At 36.9% G+C, this 24,529-nt stretch overlaps 1 protein-coding gene across 3 annotated transcripts in view; it reads left to right on the forward strand.

The window, feature by feature from the left end:
• Nucleotides 1–24,529, forward strand: part of PRR16 (proline rich 16) — a 293,489-nt gene that overhangs the window by 166,033 nt on the left and 102,927 nt on the right. Inside the window, exons 2-3 of one of the 3 annotated variants that reach the window (XR_003511877.1) lie at nucleotides 17,957–18,878; nucleotides 19,864–19,967. Coding sequence is in view for 1 of the 3 variants with exons in the window: in XM_027546957.1 (XP_027402758.1) it covers nucleotides 17,957–18,712 (756 nt within the window). In the remaining 2 variants the exon portion in view is untranslated. Of the gene's footprint in view, nucleotides 1–17,956; nucleotides 19,329–19,863; nucleotides 19,968–24,529 lie in introns of those variants that run through there. The other 2 variants (XR_003511878.1, XM_027546957.1) reach the window with 2 other exon arrangements.

Here is a 24,529-nt window from a genome sequence, read left to right on the forward strand (position 1 = left end):
TGCCTGGAGAATCCCATGGACAAAGGAGCATGGCGGGCTACATACAGCCCATGAGGTTGCAAAGAGTCAGACACGACTGAGTGACTAAGCACACACAGACTTATTTGTCTTTAGGTCTATTGGTCAAATGTTAACTATCTGTAGAGACTGGACAGAGTTTGGAAGTATGGCCTGGGGTATGCACACATATGTATTTGAGGTACTCATGGTTGGGAAAAGGAGAGTGATGGGCCTGGGTTAGAGCCTGGGGGCTGGAATTTGTCCGTCTTCTCTGCCTCCCTCTGATGTGGATGCTGAGTTGTCCAGAGATTCTGTAAACATTTTAAAATAGTTTATTAGCTTGAAATTACAATTATTTAATATTTCATTGTATGGTATTTTAGTTTTACCCCAGATGCTGAAAATATTCCAAACAAGCCTATCTGAAACTCCAGATTTTCCTTTCTGCAGTCACAGAGATCATGTCAAGCTTTCCCTTTTTGTCAGTAATTGCATTGCAGTCATGTCTGTTCTCTAGCTTGCTGTTTGCATTTTACTTGTGAGTTTAGTAATGGTTGTATTTGGAAATGCACCATGTTTCTTTGGGTCTTCAATTCCATTTCTGTTTTATTCTTCCGTTTGTTTATTTTATTTCACTGAGTGTTTCTATAGCACGGAAAGCACTCAGGGCAGATTTCTTCCAAAATGAGTTCTTTACCTGTCTTTTGCATAATGTACTCTTTTGCTTCTTTTCTTTTCTTGCCACAATTGCGTTTATAGAGTCACCATGCCAGTTCTTTTTGTCTTGCTTAACTTAAGTAGCTCTGCTTTGAACTTCCAATGGCCTCAAGTAATATGGGTGACTTTTCCTAACTATGTTCCTAGCATGTCTTAAGTCTGACTTATCTTCCCAAGCAAGCCTCAGTATGAAAACTGAGCTTATTTCATGTTCTAATCACAGTTCTATACCTTGAAGGCCAGGGCAGTGGGGGCAGGAGAAGGGTGAATAGGGATCCTGCAATTGTTGCTCTCCCTTTTTAGAAAAAGTAAATGTCGTGTTCTACTTCATACTCCTACTACATTCAAGGCTTTTGCATTTGCCCTTTTTTTGTCGTATTATTCCTAGAGTTCAGCCCCTTGCTTACTTATTGTTTCACTGTCTTCTCTTCTACAGTTCTGCCCACTCAGAGTCCACATCTATTTTTTTTCATATTTGACACAATTTGGAAAATTTGAAGACTATTGTTAACTTCACTGGTACCATCCTGAGGCACTGAGACCAGTTTAAAGATCTGTACTGACTTGAGTTAAAATTCTATTTCTTTTGCTTATTTCAGTGTTTCAAATTTAAGACTGTGGGCTGTGCCTCTTTATTTATATTTATTTATTTTGTTTATGAAATTAAGCATTTTTACTGTTTTTCCTTTTATTTGTTAATGAGGAAGGAGATTCTAAAATACTCTTCGCTCTCTAATATACACATTAACATCCTTATAGAGTACTCCCCTTATATTTTAGAGAATTGGATTATTACTGTATTGTTTTTGACCACTAAATCTAAGTGAACTATCTGTGTCTTGGCACTATTTGCTGAGCAATGCTTTGAAACATCTTGTAATAAAAGATGACAGCCTTATGTTGCAATATCTTCTGAGGTGGACTACAGTTGAATTTTGTTTAGTAATAATAAACATTGAAGTTGGGGACTTGATTTACTTAAAAAAAAATTAACTCTAACTCGTGAAGCATACATTAAACTAACAAATATATGGACAGCTAGACAAATCCTTGTCTTCCATAAGATCTGCTTGGTACTGGGAAGAATAACTCAAGGGACACTTCTTTCTACATATAATGAGGCAATGAAAGGTTGAGAGAATGCTTTAAGAGCTAAACTGACCCTGCAGCAAGTAAGATGCCCTCATTTATTGCTTAAGGCTAATTCAAGTATATTCATTTTCAGAACCGTTTGTCTAAACGTTTTCTCAAAGGTGCAAAAAGAGACTAATTCTAAATTGGACTGGTACAATGACATAGAGTCTCTTGTGCCAGGGCTCTCAAAATGGTGTGGTGTAAGCTGGCTAACCCCTGTGTACAGATTTGGTTTGCATGGTCTTTGTGTGTGTATGTTTGAAAAATCTGTAAACTTTATATAATAAAGTCACTCTTCTCTCCCTCTTAAAATCTTTCAAAAGGTCAAGACAGAGCCCTCTTTGTGTTTGCTTTAGACAGTCATATCTTCTACTGTCCACCGAATTCCCTTCTTCATTGCAATGTACTCACAGGCCTTCCTCAGTTAAATTTGACAACCCTTTTTTGTGGTATATCTGAAAATGCGACATTACTTTATAAGCATTCCTCATCGTTATTAAGTAAACATAATTATGTTTTATGTACATAAAACATATTATTTGCATCATTATTATGTAAACATATGGTTAACACCAGCCTTCTGGGAAAAAATGTCTAAATGGCTAGATATTACAAATTACCTGTAATATTTAGTCATCATCCTCTAATTCTTGGATTATATGTATTCTAAATCCATATGCAAAAGCTAATTTTTCTGCTAGTTAAGCTTTGAAATTTCAGCACATTTTATTCACACTGCCTCATAATTTTGTATTATATGGCATATTTTTAAAAATTCCTTTCTTAATGATGTTAAGTAGCACAGTTATTCCACCTTTTCATTAATTTAGACCCTGCTAAAAAAGAAAGTGTAGTTTTGAAAGAAGAAACACTATTCCTGGGATTTAGATGAGCAATGTAACAAATAGGCTAATAATTTTTATTTATTTGTTTGTTTGTTTATTGGCCATGCCACATGGTATGAAGGACACTAGATCCCTGACCAGGGACCTAACCTGTTCCCCCTGCATTGGAAGCTTAGAGTCCCAACCACTGGACTCCCAGGGAAGTCTCCCTGTTTTTTAAACAACACCAGAGAATTTGACCAAGTAGAGTAGTCAGTCCAGAGAAGGCAATGGCACCCCACTCCAGTACTCTTGCCTAGAAAATCCCATGGACAGAAGAGCCTGGTAGGCTGCAGTCCATGTTTTCACTTTTATGCATTGGAGAAGGACACTCCAGTGTTCTTGCCTGGAGAATCTCGGGGATGGTGGAGCCTGGTGGGTTGCCGTCTATGGGGGTCACACAGAGTCGGACACAACTGAAGTGACTTAGCAGCAGCAGCAGAGTAGTCAGTCAGTGGTCAGTCAGTCGTGTCTGACTCTGCAATCCCATGGACTGTGGCCCACCAGGCTCCTCTGTTCATGGAATTCTCCAGGCAAGAATACTGGAGTGGGTTGCCATGCCCTCTTCCAAGGGATCTTCCTGACCCCTGGGGATCGAACCTCGAGTCTCTTACTTCTGCCCAAGTACAGTAGAACTACCTACAATTTTGGCCACTAGAGGGCTCTCATATATATATATCAGTATCAGTTCCGTCGCTCAGTTGTGTCCAACTCTTTGCAACCCCAGCACACAAGGCCTCCCTGTCCATCACCCACTCCTGGAGTCCACCCAAACCCATGTCCACTGAGTCGGTGATGCCATCCAACCATCTCTTCCTCTGTCATCCCCTTCTCCTCCTGCCCTCAATCTTTCCCCGATCAGGGTCCTTTCAAATGAGTCAGCTCTTCGCATCAGTTCATATATATAGATAGATAGATAGATATGTATATATATATATATATTTTTTTTTTTTAACCAATGAAAGCATAATTGTTAAAATAAACAGTGAAGTTTATATGGCAACCAAAGTTTACCTGGTTAAAGGCAAAAATGTAAATGTGGTTATAGTATATAGAATATGCAAGAATCTTATCCTGACTGTACATAAAATATAATATTTGAGGTATATTGGTAAGGCACTGTTTTATAATTTAGTAAGTGAAAAGTAGTCAATATTTCAAACTCACAGATGGGATAAGTTTTCATATGTTCATTGCCTTAACATTTTAAAAGTATTAGAAAAATATTCTACATTTCATGTATTTAAATACCATATATGGAATAATGTGTATTTATAGTACCTTTGCATATCTTTTTGTTAGAACTAAACAGTAGGAATAGCTTTTGTTATGAATACTCAGTTCTTGTCAAAAAAAAAAAATCCATGCTGAAGTCTTTCACATATTTTTCAACAAAATGACAGCTGTGAAAAATCAATTTTCAAAGTCCTAGCAGATTTAAATGGCTGTTGACTCTCTGTGGTAAGATTTTTTGTTGTTTTTCAAATTATGGGTAAATTATTTTTTATAAAATATCTCTGGAGGCCTGTGACAATGAAGACAGATGCTTGAGAAGCCTATTATAAAAGAATTCCAAATTTTAAATCCCCTCTCTTTCATCTCATATATTCTGGCTCATTAAATCAGACATGAAGGTGTTAAATTTTAAAATGCAACTCCCTTTACTCCATTAAGAATGGAGTAGAACTCGGGCACAGAGGGGAATATGATAATGCTTTCATACCTTTGTTAAACCAAGGATAACGCCCCGCATGTTTCCACCATAATTGGGTTAGACTAGATATTTTCAAGTTGGGAAGGACATTCTAAAGATGGGCTTTAGAGATTTTCAGATGTTTTTTTTCACTAATGCAAAAATAATGTAATGTAACCTTCCCATTTGAATCATTTTCAATAATTTTCCCTAGGTTTGCTTATGACAAGAATAATCTTTTTTAATGACTTGTTTCATGGCACTGTCTTTCCATTTCCTCAAGGCTACAATCATAGTTGCTCACATCACTTTTCTGTTTCAGCTTTGCCTTTAACTTTCAAGTAAAGGCCTACTTATATTATTTAGCATGGTGTTGAAGACCGTTTGGTTTGCAGCACTTCCTCACCTGCATCCCGTTTTCTTTCTGTCTCTATGCGCTTTCTGCTTTTCCTAGTTTACCTCTGCATCTATTAAACACGCCCCCAAATGTGTGTCAACACACACACAGCACATGCACAAACCATACGCCTTTCCATCTACCACATTACAGCTTTCTACTGGAAATCTCAATTGATTCTCAAACCTCCTTTCCTTTACTTTTTAGGGCTTCCCTGGTAGCTCAGCTGGTAAAGCGTCTGCCTGCAATACAAGAGACCCGGTTTCTATTCCTGGGTTGGGAAGATCCTCTGGAGAAGGAAATGGCAACCCACTCCAGTACTTTTGCCTGGAAAATTCCATGGACTGAGGAGCCTGATAAGCTACAGTCCATGGGGTCATAAAGAGTCAGCCACGACTGAGCGACTCCACTTCCTTTACTTTGCATTTTATTGTGCCTGGAATTATCTTCCACTTTTTCTACCTGATCCTTCCAAAGTACGTTAGTTGCTCAGCTGTGTCTAACTCTTTGGGACCCCATGGACTGTAGCCCGCCAGGCTCCTCTATCCATAGAATTCTCCAGGCAAGAATACTCCAGGTGAGTGGGTAGCCATTCCCTTCTCCAGGGATTAAACCCAGGTCTCCCACATTGCAGGCAGATTCTTTACCAGCTAAGCCACCAAAGAAGCTTAATACTCCTATTTCTGACATTGTTTCTCCCTCTCTGGCAGAATTAACTGTTCTTCCTCTCTCCTCTCAAAATATTTTATATGTAATCATACTCTAACAGGTGCACAGATACCACAGACTATTTTTCTTTCTTTCATCTTTTTTCTTTTAATTAACAATGTGGGAGAACTAATATTAGGAAGGGAGACCCAGTTTCACTATCATACAGCTAATGAGAGCCCAAATTATAATTATGTCCAATTGCCATACCTTCGAATCCAGCTATGTTATCAACATCAGCATTTCTAGAAATATTGAAAGTTCAATAAATGCTGTCATTTCTGTAATTATGTGTTTGAGATATCAAGAAAGGAGTAATAGATTTTTTCTGTTTTTGACAAGTAATTTAATATTCATATAGATTATAAGATAACTTGGACAAATATTAGTCTAAGTTACAAACTTTCTCTTCCTTTACATTATATAGTAAACTCAGTGTCTGATAAACAGTAAAAACATATGTCAAAGTGTCATTTTAATGTGTATATAAATATTTTAATACTGATATTGGTAAATGATATCCTTTAGTAATCTTGCAAATGTACTTTAATATATCATTGCAGGGTCTTTCCTCTAATAGAAAATACCTTATATTTTTAAGATAAGAAATAGATTAGCAGTCTCATGAACTTAGTTTATTTCCAACCTGAATCCATCACCTCAAAAGTTTACAAATATGCACCAAACCATAAGCAGTAGCAACCTAATGTAAAAGTATTTTGTTATAGTATCTTTGCTTTATTTATTTATGTCATGATTTTTTTCATTCAATATATATTTTGTTTTAGGCATAATGGCACAGGATGCTCTGCCCTCTGGGTCCTTACATTTTCACCATGGAGACTGGCATTAAAGAGCTATTTACATGATCCATCACTTTGTTAGTGCATTTCATACTGTGAAGCACAGATGCAGGAGCTCGAGGCTGTGTTGCAGGACTTCAGGGCTATCGGGAAGCTTTCCTTGAAGAGGAGAAATAAGGGTTAATTTTTGAAGGCTAAGGAAAAATATGTGTGAATATGAATATGTGTGCCTATGAGTGTGCGTGTTTTGTGCCGACAGTGAAGGATAACCAAGTCTTGGTGGAGGATGACTTATACAAAGATCTAGCTTAGCATCTTCTAAACACAGGACGAAATAGAAAAAGCTGGGGCACGGGGCAGGCTGATGTACAAAGCAGGACCCAGATCATGTTTTTATTAAGTATTTAGTCTTTATCCAAAGAGCAATAGGAAACCACTTAAGGTTTAATAATTTATGTTATATGTACAGACAAGGAAAGCACTGTCTGGCTGCAGTGCAAAAACTGGATTAAATGAAAGAGACAATGGGTTAGATAGAGAATTTTATTCTTACAGCTTTACTCATGATGCTTACAGAATATTTTGTATTGATCTAGTTTATCATCAGTAAGGAATGTAATGCACAATCTGAGTTTATTCATTTGCACTTTTACAAATACAGAAAGATATTAGAGATTGAGAGCTCTAAGCATGTGCTAAGTTTACAGGTCCATTATCTTGAGTTGCAGCTTCCTCCTTTACATTATTAACATAATGGAATCATTTTGGTGTGTGTACTACAAAAGGCAAGAGGATGAGTCTTTTATATCTATTAAGCTGCTGAAGCAATTGTGATGAGGGATGTTTCCTTTTCCACATTTTACAAGAAATCTTAGTACAAGCATATTGCCCATTAAAATAACAAGGTACTTTATGAGAACAGAAATTAAATTTAGCAATGCATTTCAACTGTCATATTCTGTGGGTAATGTTACAGAGGAAAGAAAAGTTGTAAATACTCACTAAAACTAACCCGCAAGTAAACATGAGACTTACATGAAGTGATCATCACAGCTAGTGCATTAGAGCTGAGCTGTGTGTTAATAGCACTTAATCCCTTGGTTCTCAGTTGTCTTATGTTTCTTTATTCTAAACAGCAAGCATGTGGGTAGATGACATTTAGAAACTGCGTGTGATAATTTGGGGGATTTCTACTTCCTCCAACAGCCCTTCAAAAATGCTTGCAGTTCTATGAGGAAATGATTTAAATGAAACCAGGTACTATTGTATTATAAGTTAAAAAAATTAAACATCTTCATTTTTGCAAATTGTAGTTACTAAATTTGGATCAAGTGCTTTAAATAACATAAACTGTTATTTGTGATAAACTGATACTTGTGTAATTTTCTAAGGCTGCCAAGACCTATTAACATTTTTGGATAAATCATATCTAGGGTTTTATATTTAGACCTGGACTTTCTACATGCTGTTCATTCCATGGCTACAAAACAATTTGACTTAAAAAGAAATTAACCTACTAAAATATGTATGTCCATGTGCATCCTCTGTCAAGGAGCTAACTTTATGCATTTTTTGGATGGTGCCACAAAATATTTGTTAAATATTCACAAGGAAAATTCCTTTCATTCAGTAACCAGCATCTCAATAATAAAAGTAGAATGAAACACTGCTAATGAACTCACAAAGAAATAAATTTACACCTGTATTTCTAAACCTGAACCTTTCAAAAGAGAGCTCAAGTTTCAAATGGATTCTCTTTTTACATACATTATACTCATCACTCACTGCAATAGTTTTCTTTTCCCTATCACTGATGTGCTGACAACTTTCCAGTTATTTGACCGTTGAATGTAATTCATTATTTTTTTTCTTGAAGTCTTCTGATTTCCTGTTTTAGCTTAGAATAGTCACTTTGGGGACTCTAGTATAGTTATCATTCTTTAATTTTTTAAATTTGTTTTCACACTTCTGTGTTAATTATGTTTCTTGCATCCTGTGCTTTCCTCCTTTCTTGGATTCCATTTTACTGAGCTATAGAATATCCTTAACTTTTAAAGCACAGACACTAGAGAAGTAAATTGTCCTAATACGTAAACATTTTGATTTTTCATTATAATAAATTGTTGATTTAGTTACTATAGAATCAGGGTTAAAATTATTTTTGCCGCAGACCTTTGGAGGTTACTGGTAAAATGTCTTTCATCCTCCACTCATCCAGAAGACACTGTGATGATTATTTAATTATCACCTCTTTCTGGGTTTTCTGTGTTTATTTGGTAAGTTATTGACTTTGTTTTCTTTTTCATTCATCCTGATTAGCACTCAGTTGACTCTTTCCATCTGAAGCTCCTAGTATTGTGAACTGTGAAATTTCCTCTTTTTTTTAATTATTGCAATCCCACTTTTTTTCTTTTTTCTCCCCATTTTTACTAGAACTTCTCAGTTGTTGAAGCTGCAAGATTCATTTTCTTGTGTTCCATGCCTTTAAATATTTTCTTACATTTTCCTTGAAAAAATATTTTTGATTTATGATTAGGAATATTTCTTAGATTCTTTTAGATTTTCTTAAAAATACCTCTTTCTTACATTTATATTTATGTTTTATACTTCAAATGTGTCTTATGTCTCTTCTTTTATAACATTGTATTATTTTATAGCTGCAATATCTTCTCAAACTTCTAGTACATTCATTAAAATTACTACAAAGTTCTCTTAATTAATTAATAACAGTCACTTTATCACTTTTTCTTAATATTGATCTGTTCATTCATCTTAGTCCTTCTATTTTGTGATGTTGGAATTATTATGATGTTTTATCAGCCTCTCCTACATACAGGAAAAGGCAGGATGCTGACTGAAGATTGTGAATATGTCAGATGGCATGCAGTACTTTAGAAGACAGGCTAGCTGCTCTTGCCCCATTTCTATCACCTTCCCAATGGAAAAACTTAATATTATTATTGTAATAAAAATAGGGGAGAAGAGCTTTGTTTTGAGATGCTACCAACCACATTTAGGGCCTTCTTATCCAGAGACATTGTTCAGTCTCCTTACAGCAAGAATTCCAGTTTGTCTTGGGATGTAAGCTGTTAGCACATTGGCAGTCTTGTTGCACCATCTGATACAAACTATTTTCCATTGTGAAAGATAGTCACTCAGCAATTTCACACCCTGAGTTTTGCATTATCTCTCGTGCCTACTGTCTCTCTATCTCATTTTCAAGTTTGGAAGCCTTCTGGGACTCCATCAGTGCTTTTACCACCTTTTTATTAATTCACTCAAGTATTCATACGAGCTTCCCTGGTGGCTCAGATAGTAAAGAACCTGCCTGCAACGCGGGAGACCCAGGTTCAGTCCCTGGATTGAGAAGATCCCTGGAGAAGGGAATAGCAGTCCACTCCAGTATTCTTGTTGGGAGAATCCCATGGACAGAGGAGCCTGGCGGGCTACAGTCCATGGGATCACAAAGAGTTGGACATGACTGAGTGACTAACACTTTCACTTTCATGTACTTATAAAAATCTCTGATCACACTTAGACCACAGTGTGAGAAGATTTTCTGAATTTATTACTGCTTTTATTTCTTTACTCTCATTTGAATATGATTTGCAAAGGAAGGCACTAAGTACATATGATCAGTATCTATTAAACTAGAAGCCTCATATCTTAATCCTCAGTGTCTCATATAGTAACAGATTAATACTATTTGTACAATAAATATTTGTCAAACCCAACTGACCCCACATAAAAAGAAGAAAAATTGCATTATAGTTTTAGCTTATTTTCTGTTGATCAGGCTTGATGATGAATTATGATTATTGTTATTTTTAAATCTTATTTACTTTCAAAGAAAAGGGTATAAATTGACACAAATACCTTCAAAAGCATATACTGCCTTCTGTCTCAAAAAATGGTTCAATTTTTAGTAAGAATCTTTAAGCAAGTTTATAACCTTCATATTTATTTTCCAACAAGAAAGAAAACTTCCTGAGATCACTGAATGCATTATCCTTTCTTTAAGTCTTGCTGTTTCACTCCCATAAATAGATTCCACTTGGACAGATGACTCAGTTTCAAGTTCGAGATACACGTTTCTCCTTTGCTCCTGATGTTTAGGTGTGGATGTTCTTATATTTTTGATTGATGTCATGCTGCCTTCTCACCTCTATATATCTGCACCATGTCTCTCTAGTCCTCCTTTCTTTTATTTTGTTTTCCCCTTAATTCCATCATGCCTGTGGTTATAATTCCTTTAGTTGCAATATGATACTTTGAAATTCTGTTAGCAAAATGTAGAAGTGTAATTATAAGGATACAGTGTATTCCTTGTCGGGTTAATTTATTCATCTTTCACTTGGCTGCAATATCCTCTAACTCCCCAAGTAAATAAACTTCAGCAGCCTTCAATGTGTTCTCCACATGGCAGCTATGAGAAATACTTGTATTTCTTTCTAAATTTATTTAAGTAGTGATATATATTTATTTTATCTTCAATTATAAAAGACTTTACACATGACATAAAATAAATACTATATCAAATATAACCTGAACTTAACAAATGTTAACACTTTATCATAATTACTTTATGTGAAGTTTTAAAAGAAAATATTTCATCTATGTAGCTGATGTCTCCTGACAGTCTTTCCTCTTCCTTCTTGCCTAAACTTAATGTATATCAATTATTTCATGTTGTATAAACTAAAATATCTGTGTTTCTACATATAAACAGTATATATTATACTTTTAGTGGATTTTTTTTTAACATTTTTGTGCTCAACTGAAAGTTTTTGAGATTTATCACTGTTGATATGTATAGCTATAGTTACTTCATTTGAACTAGTTTATATTTACTTACCTTATCACTTACTAACAGGTATTTAGGTTGCTTCCAATTTTTTGCAATGGCAAAACAAACCAAAAAAGGAAAAAAAAAAAAAAATACAAGAACTATCCTTGTGCTTTTTCAAGCCTGTGCACATCTCTTAGAATTCCTCCAGAATAGTCCAGACTTTGTTCCTAGAAGACCTATACCATAGAGTATGAACCTTATCCAATTTATAAGACATTGTCAAAAAGTTTCCCAATGCACTGAATTACATTTCCACTGGCAATATACAAAGTTCCCATCGATTCACCTCATCATCAAGTAGAACCATCAGACTGGTTCATTTTTCCTAAACTACTCAGAAGAAAATAAATACTTTCTCATTTTTCTTCAGTTTGCACTAGCTTGATTACTCGTGAGACTGAGGGTATGATTTTTGAAAATTTGGAGCTTACCTTATGTGAATGACTTCTTTATAACTTTTATCCCATTGTTTGAGTGTGTGTGTGTGTGTACATGAGCTTTCAATTTTATTTCACTCATTATTTTTCATCTCTGATGGATAATGTCTATTTCGCTCTCACTTTTACAGAAACGTTACACTATATTCCATATCCAATTTCTTTCTTTCAGTAGGAAACATATTTCTAAATTTTACTGAGGCTTCCATTGCTTGTGTGAAAATCTCCTGTCAGTCTAAATTTTGTTATTGTATAAATAGTTGGTGTTTTATTTTGTGGTTGTAAAACTTTAATCATTACTTTCTAATGTTCTGTATTTTCACTGTAGTATCTCTGGTTGTGTGTTTGCTTATGCTTTCCTGCTTGAGACTCGGCATACTTCTTTAATTAGTTCTGAAAAACTGAATTCATTGTCTCTTTGAATATTGCTTCTCTCACTTCTGAAACCCACTTCCGAAATCCTTTAAAAAATATGTAGTCCTTTATCACAACATAACTAGGACTCTCACAGCGTAGCTGCTATCCAACTCTCCAGCCTTGTCTCTCAAAGTGTCCTTCAGCCAAGAGTCCTCTCTAAATTGCTCACACTCAGGGGTTCTCTTCTATCCAAGTACCTTGAGAGGCTCTTCCCTAAATGGACTTCTAGAATCACTTCTGTTCTACCAGTTCACTGTAACTCTTCCTTCAGGAGTGCTTCACCCACCTTCTCACATGGTTTTATGTCCTCTTATAATAGCTTGTATTTATCTTTCAAAGCACCTGGGGCATTTGTGCTTTTACAGTTACGTGTTTGAGAACCTCATTGATGTCAGGCCATTCCACTAGATATCCTGTTCCATGGGGGCATTATTTTGCTTGTTTCTGGGTTTTTTTGTTGTTATTCTATTAGCATTTTTAGGCATTTGGGAAATAGCACTGTACAGACCAAAACCAGTCAGGAACTACTGAACCATTAGGGCCCCAGGCAGTGTATTTATCTCTGAAAAATCATTTTCACTTTCCTCACAGTAGACTAGCTTTCTCTCCTTTGCTGAAGATTAAAAAAAAAAAGGCTTAGGTAGGTAACCACTCTGGGTTAAACAGTACACAGCACACATGAGCCAAGATGTTCATCTATCTATCATGATATTTAGGTGTCCTTCCACTTGAATTTCTTTGATATCTGGCCAAGAGCTAGAGAATGTGATACCTACTCTGTGCATCATTTAAAAAGCAGAGACATTACTTTGCCAACAAAGGTCCATCTAATCAAAGCTATGGTTTTTCCAGTAGTCATGTATGGATATGAGAGTTGGACTATAAATAAGGCTGAGGGCCAAAGAATTGATGCTTTTGAACTGTAGTGTTGGAAAAGACTCTTGAGAGTCCCTTGGACTGCAAGGAGATGCAACCAGTCCATCCTAAAGGAAATCAATCCTGAATATTCATTGGAAGGAATAATGCTGAAGCTGAAACTCCAATACTATGGCTACCTGATGCGAAGAACTGACTCATTGGAAAAGACCCTGATGCTGGGAAAGATTGAAGGCGGGAGGAGAAGGGGACGACAGAGGATGACATGGTTGGATGGCATCACCAACTCAATGGACATGAGTTTGAGAAAACTCTGGGAGTTTTTGATGGACAGGGAAGCCTGGCATACTGCAGTCCGTGGGGGTTGCAAAGAGTCAGACATGACTGAGTAACTGAACTGAACTCTGTGTATCACTTATAGCTAAGTCATTTTCCCCTGATTTGATTCTAGAATTCAGTGATTATGAATTTTAAAGTAACACCTTCAAAAATCAAATAGAAAAAGAAGTGCTTTTGCTCACAGTTGAATCAAAGAAACAACCTCAGTGAATTCATACAACAAGTTTTGTTGAGTCCCTTTTGTATACCATTCACATATTTGTGAATGGTATACACATTCACAAGAGTAAAACCAACAAGGTCCTCAGTCTCACTGAGATTGAGATTTAGAGAGAAGACATTATTCCAATGCTCATCTACTACTAAACAAATAATATTAAAAAAATGTGATAACTTTAAATGAAAGAAATGTTTTCTTGTGAATATTTAACAAATTAACTAGACCAATAAGGGAAATCGCAGTAGGAGGGGAAAATGTACTTCACAAGTTTAACTCCTGAGCTAAGATTTTTATAAAAAGTAAGAGTTAATTAGACAAAGAGGAGAAGTCAGAGCATTTCAAGAAAAAATAGTATGTTCAAATGCCTTAGGGTGGGAAGCAGACTGGCAATTATGAGGATCCAAAAGAATATCAAGAAGTGTGAGAAAAGAAAGGGAATATTATTTGAGTTGAATATAGAGGGTTCTCAAAGCTAAGGAATGTTCAAACTACCATACAACTGCACTCATTTCATATGCTAGCAAAGTAATGCTAAAAATTCCCCAAGGCAGGCTTCAACAGTATGTGAACCAAGAACTTCCAGATGTACAAGTTCGATTTAGAAAAGGCAGAGGAAACAGAGATCAAATTCTAACATCCATTGGATCATAGAAAAAGCAAGGGAATTAAAAAAAAAAATCTACTTCTGATTCATTGACTACTCTAAAGCCTTTGACTATGTGGATCACAACAAACTGGAAAATTCCTGAAGAGATGAGAATACCAGACCACCTGACCTGCCTCCTGAGAAATCTGTATGCAGGTCAAGAAACAACAGTTAAATCTGGACATAGAATAACAGGCTGGTTCCAAATTGGGAAAGGAGTACATCAAGGCTGTATATTATCACCCTGCTTATTTAAAAGCTATATGCAGAGTACATCATGAAAAATACTGGGCTTAATAAATCACAATTTGGAATCAAGATTGCTGGGAGAAATATCAACAACCTCAAATGTGCAGATGATAATCACTCTAATGGCAGAAAGTGAAGAGGAACTAAGAAGCCTCTTGATGAAGGTGAAAAGCTGGCTTAAATTCAACATTCAAAAACCTAAGGTCATGGCATCCATTCCTATCACTTCATGGCAAATAGATAGGGAAAAAGTGGAAACAGTGACACATTTTATTTTCTTGGGCTGAAAAATCACTGCAGATGGTGACTGTAGCCATGAAATTAAAAGACACTTGCTCCTTGGAAGAAAAGCTATGACAAACTTAGCGAATTAAAAAGAAGAGATAAAAAAAAGAGAGAGACAGAAACATTACTTTACCAACAAAGGTCCATATAGCCAAAGCTATGGTTTTTCCAGTAGTCATGTATGGTGTAAGAGTTGAACCATAAAAAAGGCTGAGAGTCAAAGAATTGATGCTTTCAAACTGTGGTGTTGGAGAAGACTGTTGGGAGTCCCTTGGATAGCAAGAAGATCAAACCAGTCAATTCTAAAGGAAATCAACCCTGACTATTCATCAGAAGGACTGATGCTGAAACTGAAGCTCTAATACTTTGGCAAACTGATGCGAAGAGCCAACTCATTGGAAAACATACTGATGCTAATAAAGATTGAGGGCAAGAGGAGAGGGGGCACAAAGTATGAGGTGATTGAATGGCATGACTGACTCAATAGACATGAGTTTGTGCAAACTCCAGCAGATAGTGAAAAACGGGAAACCCTGGTGTGTTTTAGTCTGTGGGGTTGCAAAGAGTCGGACACAACTTAGTGATTCAACAACAACTGATGCCCAAGTGGTAAAGAATCTGCCTGCAATTCCGGAGGCTCATGTTTGATCCCTGGGTGGAGAAGATCTCCTGAAGAAGGGAATGGCAGCCCACTCCAGTATTCTTGCCTGGAGAATTCCATGGACAGAATAACCTGGTGGGCCATAGTCCATGGGATTGCAAAGACTCAGATAAGACTGAATGGCTAACACACACACACACACACACACACACACATACACATACAACAACATATAGAAGGTCATTAGGAGTACTGTCTCATACTGGCTAAAAAGGGCTAATTGTTTTATTTTCAGAAATCTTGTGAGCCAGTTGTGAAATAACTGTTATTGAAAATCGAAATATACAAACCTATATTAAATACATTACATTAAAAAGAAAAGTTTTTTGTCTAATTCTAGTCATTCCTAATTATTTTACTACATTTTAATATGTATTTGTACTCCTGAGTTTATGTCTATTCTACTGGTACGGTGGAAACTATTTATAATGATACACACTTACATGTTTCTTCCCAGTCTTACATTCAGTGATGCTGCCTTACTCACTTGAAGTTAACCGTGGCATGAGACCACACCATGGAAACTGGCAAACTCTTTAAATCAGGATTCACACATATCCCTAAGAGCCAGTTATTCAACAATTACCAGAACAACACTGAGACTTTGCAAGCCCCTGGACACCATGTTAAATTGATATGTATCACAGAAGAAATGAGCAGGTATTGAAAGTTTTAAGCAGGGAATGACAAAAACACAATTCAGTGTTTTAAAAGATCACTGAGATTATAGAACTGAGAGGGGAGGCAAGGCTCAGACTGGGATCAAAGAAAGGAAGATGGAGAGAAGTGAATGTGGATTCAGGAGCTAAAACTGAAGGCCTAGCTCTCATGGTACTAGTATTAACCAATCACAGAAGACTCACATGTGGAAGAAGTAGATTCTCCATGTCCTCTCTACCTTCTGGTTGGTTATGATGTCTTCATTTTGAGCCCAATCTTGTGTCAAAGGGCTAACTTCACAGTTGAACACACTTCAGCCTGAGTCAGAGAGGAGGAAAAAGCCTACATATGGAAACATGAGATGAAGGGACTCATTCCATTTGAAAATAAATTATTTCTAAAGTCACCCATAGCTTCCTTCATAGTTAAACATAATAGTACATGGACGGCAGCTGTGAGAATGGTCTCTAAGATCTGTGACTTCAGAGAGTGTAAATGACAGAGGGTCAAACTTCCTGGCTCTGAAATTGAGCATTTGAGCCGAGACTATGTTTCCCAGGGTCTATCCCAGACCATGACTTAACAGCGAAGAGACTCTAAGCTGGCCGGTCGTAGGAGGTGCTGGATTCCTTAACTCCATGGCTCTCCGCTGGCCCTGCCCAACTTGCCTTAGAAAGGCATGGCCTAGAACCCCATGTCTTCACAAGGACTCTCTTACACTCGGGGTTGATCCTGCATTGTGGTGTGATGGGCCTGCAGTCTTACTTGACTTCCTGATTCTGTCTTGTGTCTTTGGCATATACTGAGCAGCTATGAGTTGGATCCTTCCCCCAAGTGGTAGCAGACAAAAGTAGTGTAGATTCCTGGATACAAGAGAATGTTTCACCTCCTTCACCAAGGACATAGACACCTCTTTCTTCCAGCCTAGAAGCAGCAGATCATTGCCTATGTCTTAGAGTTTAGAGGACTTCTTGCCATCCCCCTAGTGCTGAAGGCTTCTGTTGTGTAAGAAAGGTCTGGGAAATGCGTGAGTTTTTTTGCCCAGGAGGGACTCTTTGCAGTCTCTGCCTGCCCTCAGAGAAGCCTATGGAAAAAGGGGCACCAAGTGAGAACAGGCTACATTGTGTCTGGGGTCCTCAAGTTTCTACCTTGTCATGATAGCACATCCTGCCTTTAATTGCTCTTTAATGTCTTGGCTATTTTCTTTACTCACTTTTGTGTACTACATCTTTTCCCTGTGATTGGCCAAAGATGGAACAGTCTTTGTGTCCTGTCTACCCTCACAGGGTTTGGAGCTCTTTACAGTTAAGTTTATTTGGTTACTTTGTGATCTCAGTTCTTTGATAATCTCTAGAAAAGTTTTGATTTTTCCAGGTTATCAGGCTTTGTTTCATTTCAGCATGAGATTAATGTTCTCCTATGCTTTCTACAGGGTAAGTCAGAAGGAAAGCCCCCTCCTCTGTTTAAAATCAGTTTAATAACCAGTGGGGAGAAGGGGAGGGGAGGGGAAAATAGGAGTAAGTGATTAAGAGGCACCAACTACTACATATAAAATAAATAAGCTACAAGGGTATACTGTACAACACAGGGGATATAGCCAATATTTTATAATACATTTAAATAAAGGGTAACCTATAAAAATATCAAGTCACTTTGTTGTATACCTGAACCTAACATTGTAAATCAGTTTTAAAAATCAGTTACATTTCTGTATTAGATTTTATCTTTGGATACAGCAGAGTCAGGGATAGAACATATACATAAATAACATATTCTAGACATGTGAAATCATTATGTTATCAAATAGTTTGTGCTCTTCTGGTAGATACTCTAAATTTGTTGAATGAAAACTTAAGAACAATGGAATTCACCATTCAGTATTAGTCCCTGTTCCCATATCTGATTATGAAATAGGAAGACATTTGTGGTATATTTTGCTTCGGGTCGTTATTCAACATGATTACCTTGTCCTTTTTACCAGGTGGTTGACCAGATCGATACCCTGACCTCTGACCTACAGCTGGAGGATGAGATGACTGACAGTTCCAAAACGGACACCCTGAATAGTAGCTCAAGCGGGACAACAGCCTCCAGCATAGAGAAGATCAAAGTGCAGGCCAATGCCCCCCTCATTAAGCCCCCAGCCCACCCATCTGCTATCCTCACGGTCCTGAGAAAGCCAAACCCTCCAGCGCCTCCTCCACGGTTGACACCCGTGAAGTGTGAAGACTCCCAGCGAGTGGTGCCCACTGTCAATCCGGTAAAGACCAACGGCACCCTTCTGCGAAATGGAGGCTTCCCTGGGGCACCAACCAAAATCCCCAATGGAGATATCTACTGCAAACCCAGCAGTAACTTGGACAAGGCTCCCGGGCAGCCTCTGATGCACAGACCCGAAAAAGACAGGTGCCCCCAAGCTGGGCCTCGGGAACGAGTAAGGTTTAATGAAAAAGTCCAGTACCATGGCTATTGTCCTGACTGTGACACCAGGTATCACGTAAAGAACAGGGAGGTCCACTTACACAGTGAACCCGTCCACCCACCAGGAAAGCTTCCTCCCCAAGGCCCTCCCCACCCACTTCCCCCTCATCTCCCTCCTTTTCCACTAGAAAACGGGGGGCTGGGAATAAGCCACAGTAACAGCTTCCCGCCCCTCAGACCTGCAACTGTGCCTCCTCCCATTGCACCAAAACCACAGAAGACGATCTTGAGGAAGTCTACCACTACAACAGTGTGATGTATGCCATTTAAAAGCATTTTTTTTTGTTGTTTTTTTTGTGTTTTTTTAAAATTTTTCTATATTATAAACATAAAATAATAAGTAATGAGCACTTTCTACTCAAGCAATAAAAAGCCCAAATATATTTATCCTGCATTCAGCAGAGTGACATAAAAATCACCTGGTAAGTATGCAGTACCTTGTTTATATCCTGAGTATTCATTGTTTAAAAAGTTACATGATCAGAAACCACAGAATATTGAAAAAACTGAATATATCATTTTTTTACAGTTAACCCATTACAAACTGTAGATGTCAAAGATTTTGATTTACTATAAGAGATGGGATTAGATTCATTTTATTCATGCCTGACTCATCTATGCATTAATAACATGCCATACTCTTAACTTCAATGTCATGCTTTTTAATAAGAAATTTTAATACTGAAGGACTGTTTTATTATTTTTTTCTAAAGATGTTTGTCACTAGTTTTGCATAATTAAATGCTGAGGATGATACAAGAAGGTTTATTTTCTATGCTATACAATTATGATCCTATGTCCACCTATATATGTAATGAAAGATTTGGTCTGTGGAAATATATGTCAATAAACAACGGTAAATAATAACAAAACCAAATGTTCCTCGGAATTCAAATGAAGCAGTGGTTCACTCAGTGGTAATTAACATGGTAATTTACATCAAAATGGATAGCAACTCTGACAGAGTTTGGAGATCACTGTGAGTATAAGTCAGAATGTTTCAAATTAAATGTCATAATCCAGGTACTAAATAGGACTGTACACATTTTCATATGGTGTGCTTCCATTTTGGCACCTCAAGGATGATCTAGTGCATGCCAGCCCTTGAAGGTCCCCCTCACTCTCAGCATGCCTCCCGGACACTCCATAAACCAGCTCACTGAAGCAGTGGGATGACTCACCTCCTGCATCATCAGGCTCTCTGCCTCCCCAAGAGCGTCCCTCTTTTATAGGCGAATCATACGGGAAAATACAGATGTTTCCGGAACAGGATGTTTTTAGCATTTGCCTTAAGCTGATTCCCTTCAGAGGTGAAATATGCCAGGGTTCTTTGTTATTCTATAAAAGGGAGAGAGGAAATCCTTTCCTTCTAATATCCAATAAATGTGCTTCTCTTTAATTTGTCAGCTTAGGTGATACTTACCCAATTCTTAACTACCATGATTTGGACTGATAGTGTGATTTGCCCTGGAGTGAGAAATGGGTTTACTCCCTTAGAATCATGATGAAAGGTAAGTGCCTGGGCAAAATGTGTCCATAAAGTGGCAGGAGTAGAGGGAGTCTTTAGTGGAGATTTGATTATTATGCAACTTAAAAAAGAATACTGTAATACTTTTGAATATTTGGGTTTTGATCTCAAAACTTTAATTTTTGCTGCTGCAGAGAGGTACTCTTCAATCATATTTCTTTGTTGCCTTTTTCAAGTTATATCATAATAATTTGGAATACTATTTTTGAACAACTTCCTATTTAAAGTGATAATATATTTTAAGCATAATTTCCTAAAGAAAATAAGTTTATTTTTTAAAGGAACAATGAAATAAGGAAAAAAAAATAGAGATATCATGTTGAAAATTTACTCTGCATGATTTTTGTTGTGTGTGTGTTGGACATGAAGATAATGCAAGCAGAATAAATCCAACTTTTCAGAAACTTACAGAACACAAGACCAATAATCAAAGACCAGAATGTAAAGTGTATTAACTGTATGATCCGTATGTTTAATAAATGTGTGCCAGGTAAACAAATAATTGACTTATTGAATATCAGAATTACACATATATTCTTAATGTTTTAATGTGTTCATTTAGGCTTGTTATAAGTAAACCCAGGATTTTATCACCTTTCTAGATTTAAATATTTACATCCTTTCAAATGTCCATCTGGTGATAGGCCTTTTTATATTACAGTAGTAGAAGACTTGCTCTTTTCTCTCTTCAGGCCCTCTTTCTTCCACAGCCAATTACTGTGACCTAATAATTATAGTTTGAGACTTTGAACCTTGTGATGTCTTGGAACCAACCTGGACCTCAAAATTGATCTTACTAACAGTCACATATCATCCATGGAGCAGATAACTCATTTGCACTAAAGCAAGTTGAATAAGCTGGATGATTTAAGCTTGCTGGTTAAGGATATTTGAGCCAGATGCTTAGACACAGTCTCTGAAGTTCAAAGCCATCTCTCTTCCTCAAATTTTAGACAAAGCTACCTCATAAAAGATCATCTTTTTGTGTTTGATTAGTGACATATGCCAAAACCACAACTCCTGTTTTTATTTAACACATTTATAAGTTACTGGCCTGTAAAGCTGCGTTCAGCCTCAGCGTTAAGACAGTTACAGTTGCTGACCTTCTTCTCTTATTACAGTCTATCACTTAGTCAACATTAAATGGTAGATTACAGCAAGTGTTGGGCATTCTTTTTAGTTTTTTGTTCCATATGTTCCTTTTTATTTTATTTTTTTCACTAATGTATAGAATAGAATATATTGGGCCAATAGGGGTTTTTTGCCCAATAATTTTTTAACATTCACTGGAACTTAGTCATGCCTCTAAATATATATAAACTTGTAAAACATGGAAAGTAATTAACATAGAGTGTCATAATATTTGCCTGGAAACTTGCAATTAAAGTGTCGTAAGTGGCAGTGCAGTTTTTGTAATCAGCCAACTCTTGCTTTTGAAATTTAAATTCTGAAATGCAAGTTCTGCATGTCATTTATTAAATCATCGTAAAACATGGTCTATATTTTTTCTTCCTTAATATACCAAAGCAGGATTTTTTTTTCCCCAAATCTTTAAGAGCATGGTCTTTTTTCACATCATGATTTTAACTCTTTTATTCTACTCCATGGAGTAGTATACCAAAAAGCTGACCTCCATATTCCTTTGGAAGATAATGTTTCTACAAAATAAAAGTGGTAGTACTGCTTATGACCGCATCTCTTTATAGTGAAAGGTAGAACATATGGCTCAAAAACCTATATCCATTAATTAAATTGGAATAAGAAAAATAGGCAGAGGCTGAGGTGGTGAGATGGTTAGATAGCATCACTGACTCAATAGGCATGAATTTGAGCAAACTCTGGGACATGGTGAAAGACAGGGAAGCCTGGCATGCTGCAGTCCATGCACATACAGCTTAGCAACTGAACAACAAGGAAAAATTTTGTCTTGTTAGTTTAAACACAGATGGTCCTATTTTTGTGATGAGAGGTTATTGTATCTCCACTGCTAAGTGGTGAAAAGAAAAGAAAGTTGACCAAAGTTCTCTTCCATCTCTCAGTAGTTATAGGAGTTATAAAAGGAAATAAAACTGATTTTTTTAGGCCATGCTTAAGCTAAATATAAAATACCTGCTAAAAAATACAGGGCATGGAAGAAAAGAAATTCCCCACTCTTCAGTCTGATTATATTCATACCTCCTATTAGTTTAATAATAGTCTATGAAAAGATGTCTGCCATTAACTGAAGCGATTTAATTAACCTGAAAAATCTTGGGTTTGAATTATGCCTGCATCTAACTGCTTAAAGAATAAAGGAATAAGGCACTGTACATTATATGGCTTTCTTTAGACAAATCAGTAGTTGCTTTTAACATCACCAAAAACAGCAGCTACACAGTCTCTGAAACTCTGCAGGACGTTTTATCTGCATGTTCTAATTATAGCTCTTGGATGCTCCGTGAAGAAAAGGCTGAGTAGTTCCACATGTAATTGCTCTGGGAATGATGTAATCAAGTCTTGAATCACTGCCTTGACTGAATTTTTTCCCATGGAATATAGGCAATAATGCAATGTCTTGTATTTGTCCTGGTTCGGGTTTCTTTCCCGTTTCTCTGGTCTTTCCCCAGTTTCACATGCTGTAATGTACACTCAAATTTGTAGCAAAAGATTGCATTGTTGTGCATTTGTACCTAGTGATGTTTTCTAAGTGAGGAAATGCTTTATGAGCAATAAAATTCCATATCACATAATTAAGTAAAGTACACAGAATCTGACGTTTACTAGATACTGTTGCAAAATCACAGACATTTTTTGAGTCCATATGGAACTGTGACACTGTATTCAAATTTTTAGACTAAACCTTTCACGATTTTAGAATTGTGTAAGTTGCCTGATTCTGAAATAATGATAGGTGTGATACTGCCATTTGGGCAAGCAGCAGTGTTGAACATAAAACTGCATTGTTACTGTTTCGTCGCTAAGTCATGTCTGACTCTTTTGCGACCCCATGGATTGTAGCTGACCATACTCTATCCACAGAATTTCCCAGGCAAGAATACTGGAGTGGGTTGCCATTTCCTTCTCCAGAGGATCTTCCCGACCCAGGGATCAAGCTTGCATCTCCTGCATTGGCAGGTGGATTTTTTTACCGCTGAGCCACCAGGGGAGCCCATAAAACTGCATTAGCTGCATTTTAGTGGAGCATCCCTTAAGAAGGGTGTTATTTCATTGGAAGCACTTGGATTTATCATTCCGGTCCTTTTGGATAAACCTAGAGCAGAGAAGGCATTGGCATGGAAGAGCCTGGTAGGCTGCAGTCCATGGTGTCGCTAAGAGTCAGACACAACTGAGCAACTTCACTTTCACTTTTCACTTTCATGCATTGGAGAAGGAAATGGCAACCCATTCCAGTGTTCTTGCCTGGAGAATCCCAGGGATGGGAGAGCCTGGTGGGCTGCCGTCTACGGGGTCACACAGAGTCAGACACGACTAAACTGACTTAGCAGCAGCAGCAGCACAGTGGAACATAAAGAAGCTCTGCAAACAATATTCTCTTTAAAACATAGTTAGATCAACCTGGGATATAGAACTATGTGAAGACCAAGCAAAATACATAGGAAACTTTGCTTATGACTTGTGACTTCCAGACTGATCAAAGATGGGTAAACTAATATTTTTAATCTTTTCTGAAACTTTACATACATTAGCTTTTTCTAATTCTCATATGAATGTATAAAATAGAAATTATTAACCTGATTTAAAAGTGAAGAAATCCAGAACCTCAGTTTCAGTGCTTTGTCAAAACTGACCCCTTAGTAAATGACTGGCTGGCATTTTATTAATAGTACCAGCAGGACTTCCATGTTTTTTTCCCCACAATATCAGCATTTAATTGTGTTCTTTAGAGCCCTGAACTTTGCCCTTTTTTTCCTTTGTTCTGAGGAGTTATTTTGACTCTTGAAAGGGGATGTCTAATATTATTTTGACATTCCTAATATGTTTGATCTTTGCAGAATGTGAAAGGGATTTCAGGCAATTTCCCTACCATCAAAATGAATGAGCTGTTGAATAATTCAAGCTTCATTTTCTCATGTGTTATACCAGAGGCGTTACCTTTCTGGTTTTTTATCTTAAGTTCAAAGGCTGTCTATTATTCTGGATTATTTTTCCCCTAACAAGTTCTGATTTTATAGTAGTAATACCATTTGACACTACCTGTGTCACTTCCATTACTGGTATTTCATTTAGGAGTTTCATCTGTTTAACATTGACCCTGACAGCTAATAGATCCACTCTGTGGATCTATCTAAAGAACCAGTGCATTAGAGCTCTAATAAAAGCATTTCCATCCTTTTGTTATTAGACTATAGATAGGTTTTTTCAACTATTTGATGATGTAGTTGTCAATTATCCTAACCACCAAAGGGAATTTGGGGTCAGCTAAATAAAACATCGTGTGCCCTTGGGTAGGTTAGAGTTGATGTTGACAATACATGCTATCTAGCCCTTATCAATGGTTTGCCTTGGGTCATTCTTCTGTGTGTTTTTGTGTTATTTTTCCCTCAT

This window comes from Bos indicus x Bos taurus, chromosome 7 (assembly GCF_003369695.1).
Source record: "Bos indicus x Bos taurus breed Angus x Brahman F1 hybrid chromosome 7, Bos_hybrid_MaternalHap_v2.0, whole genome shotgun sequence".
NCBI lineage: Eukaryota > Metazoa > Chordata > Mammalia > Artiodactyla > Bovidae > Bos > Bos indicus x Bos taurus.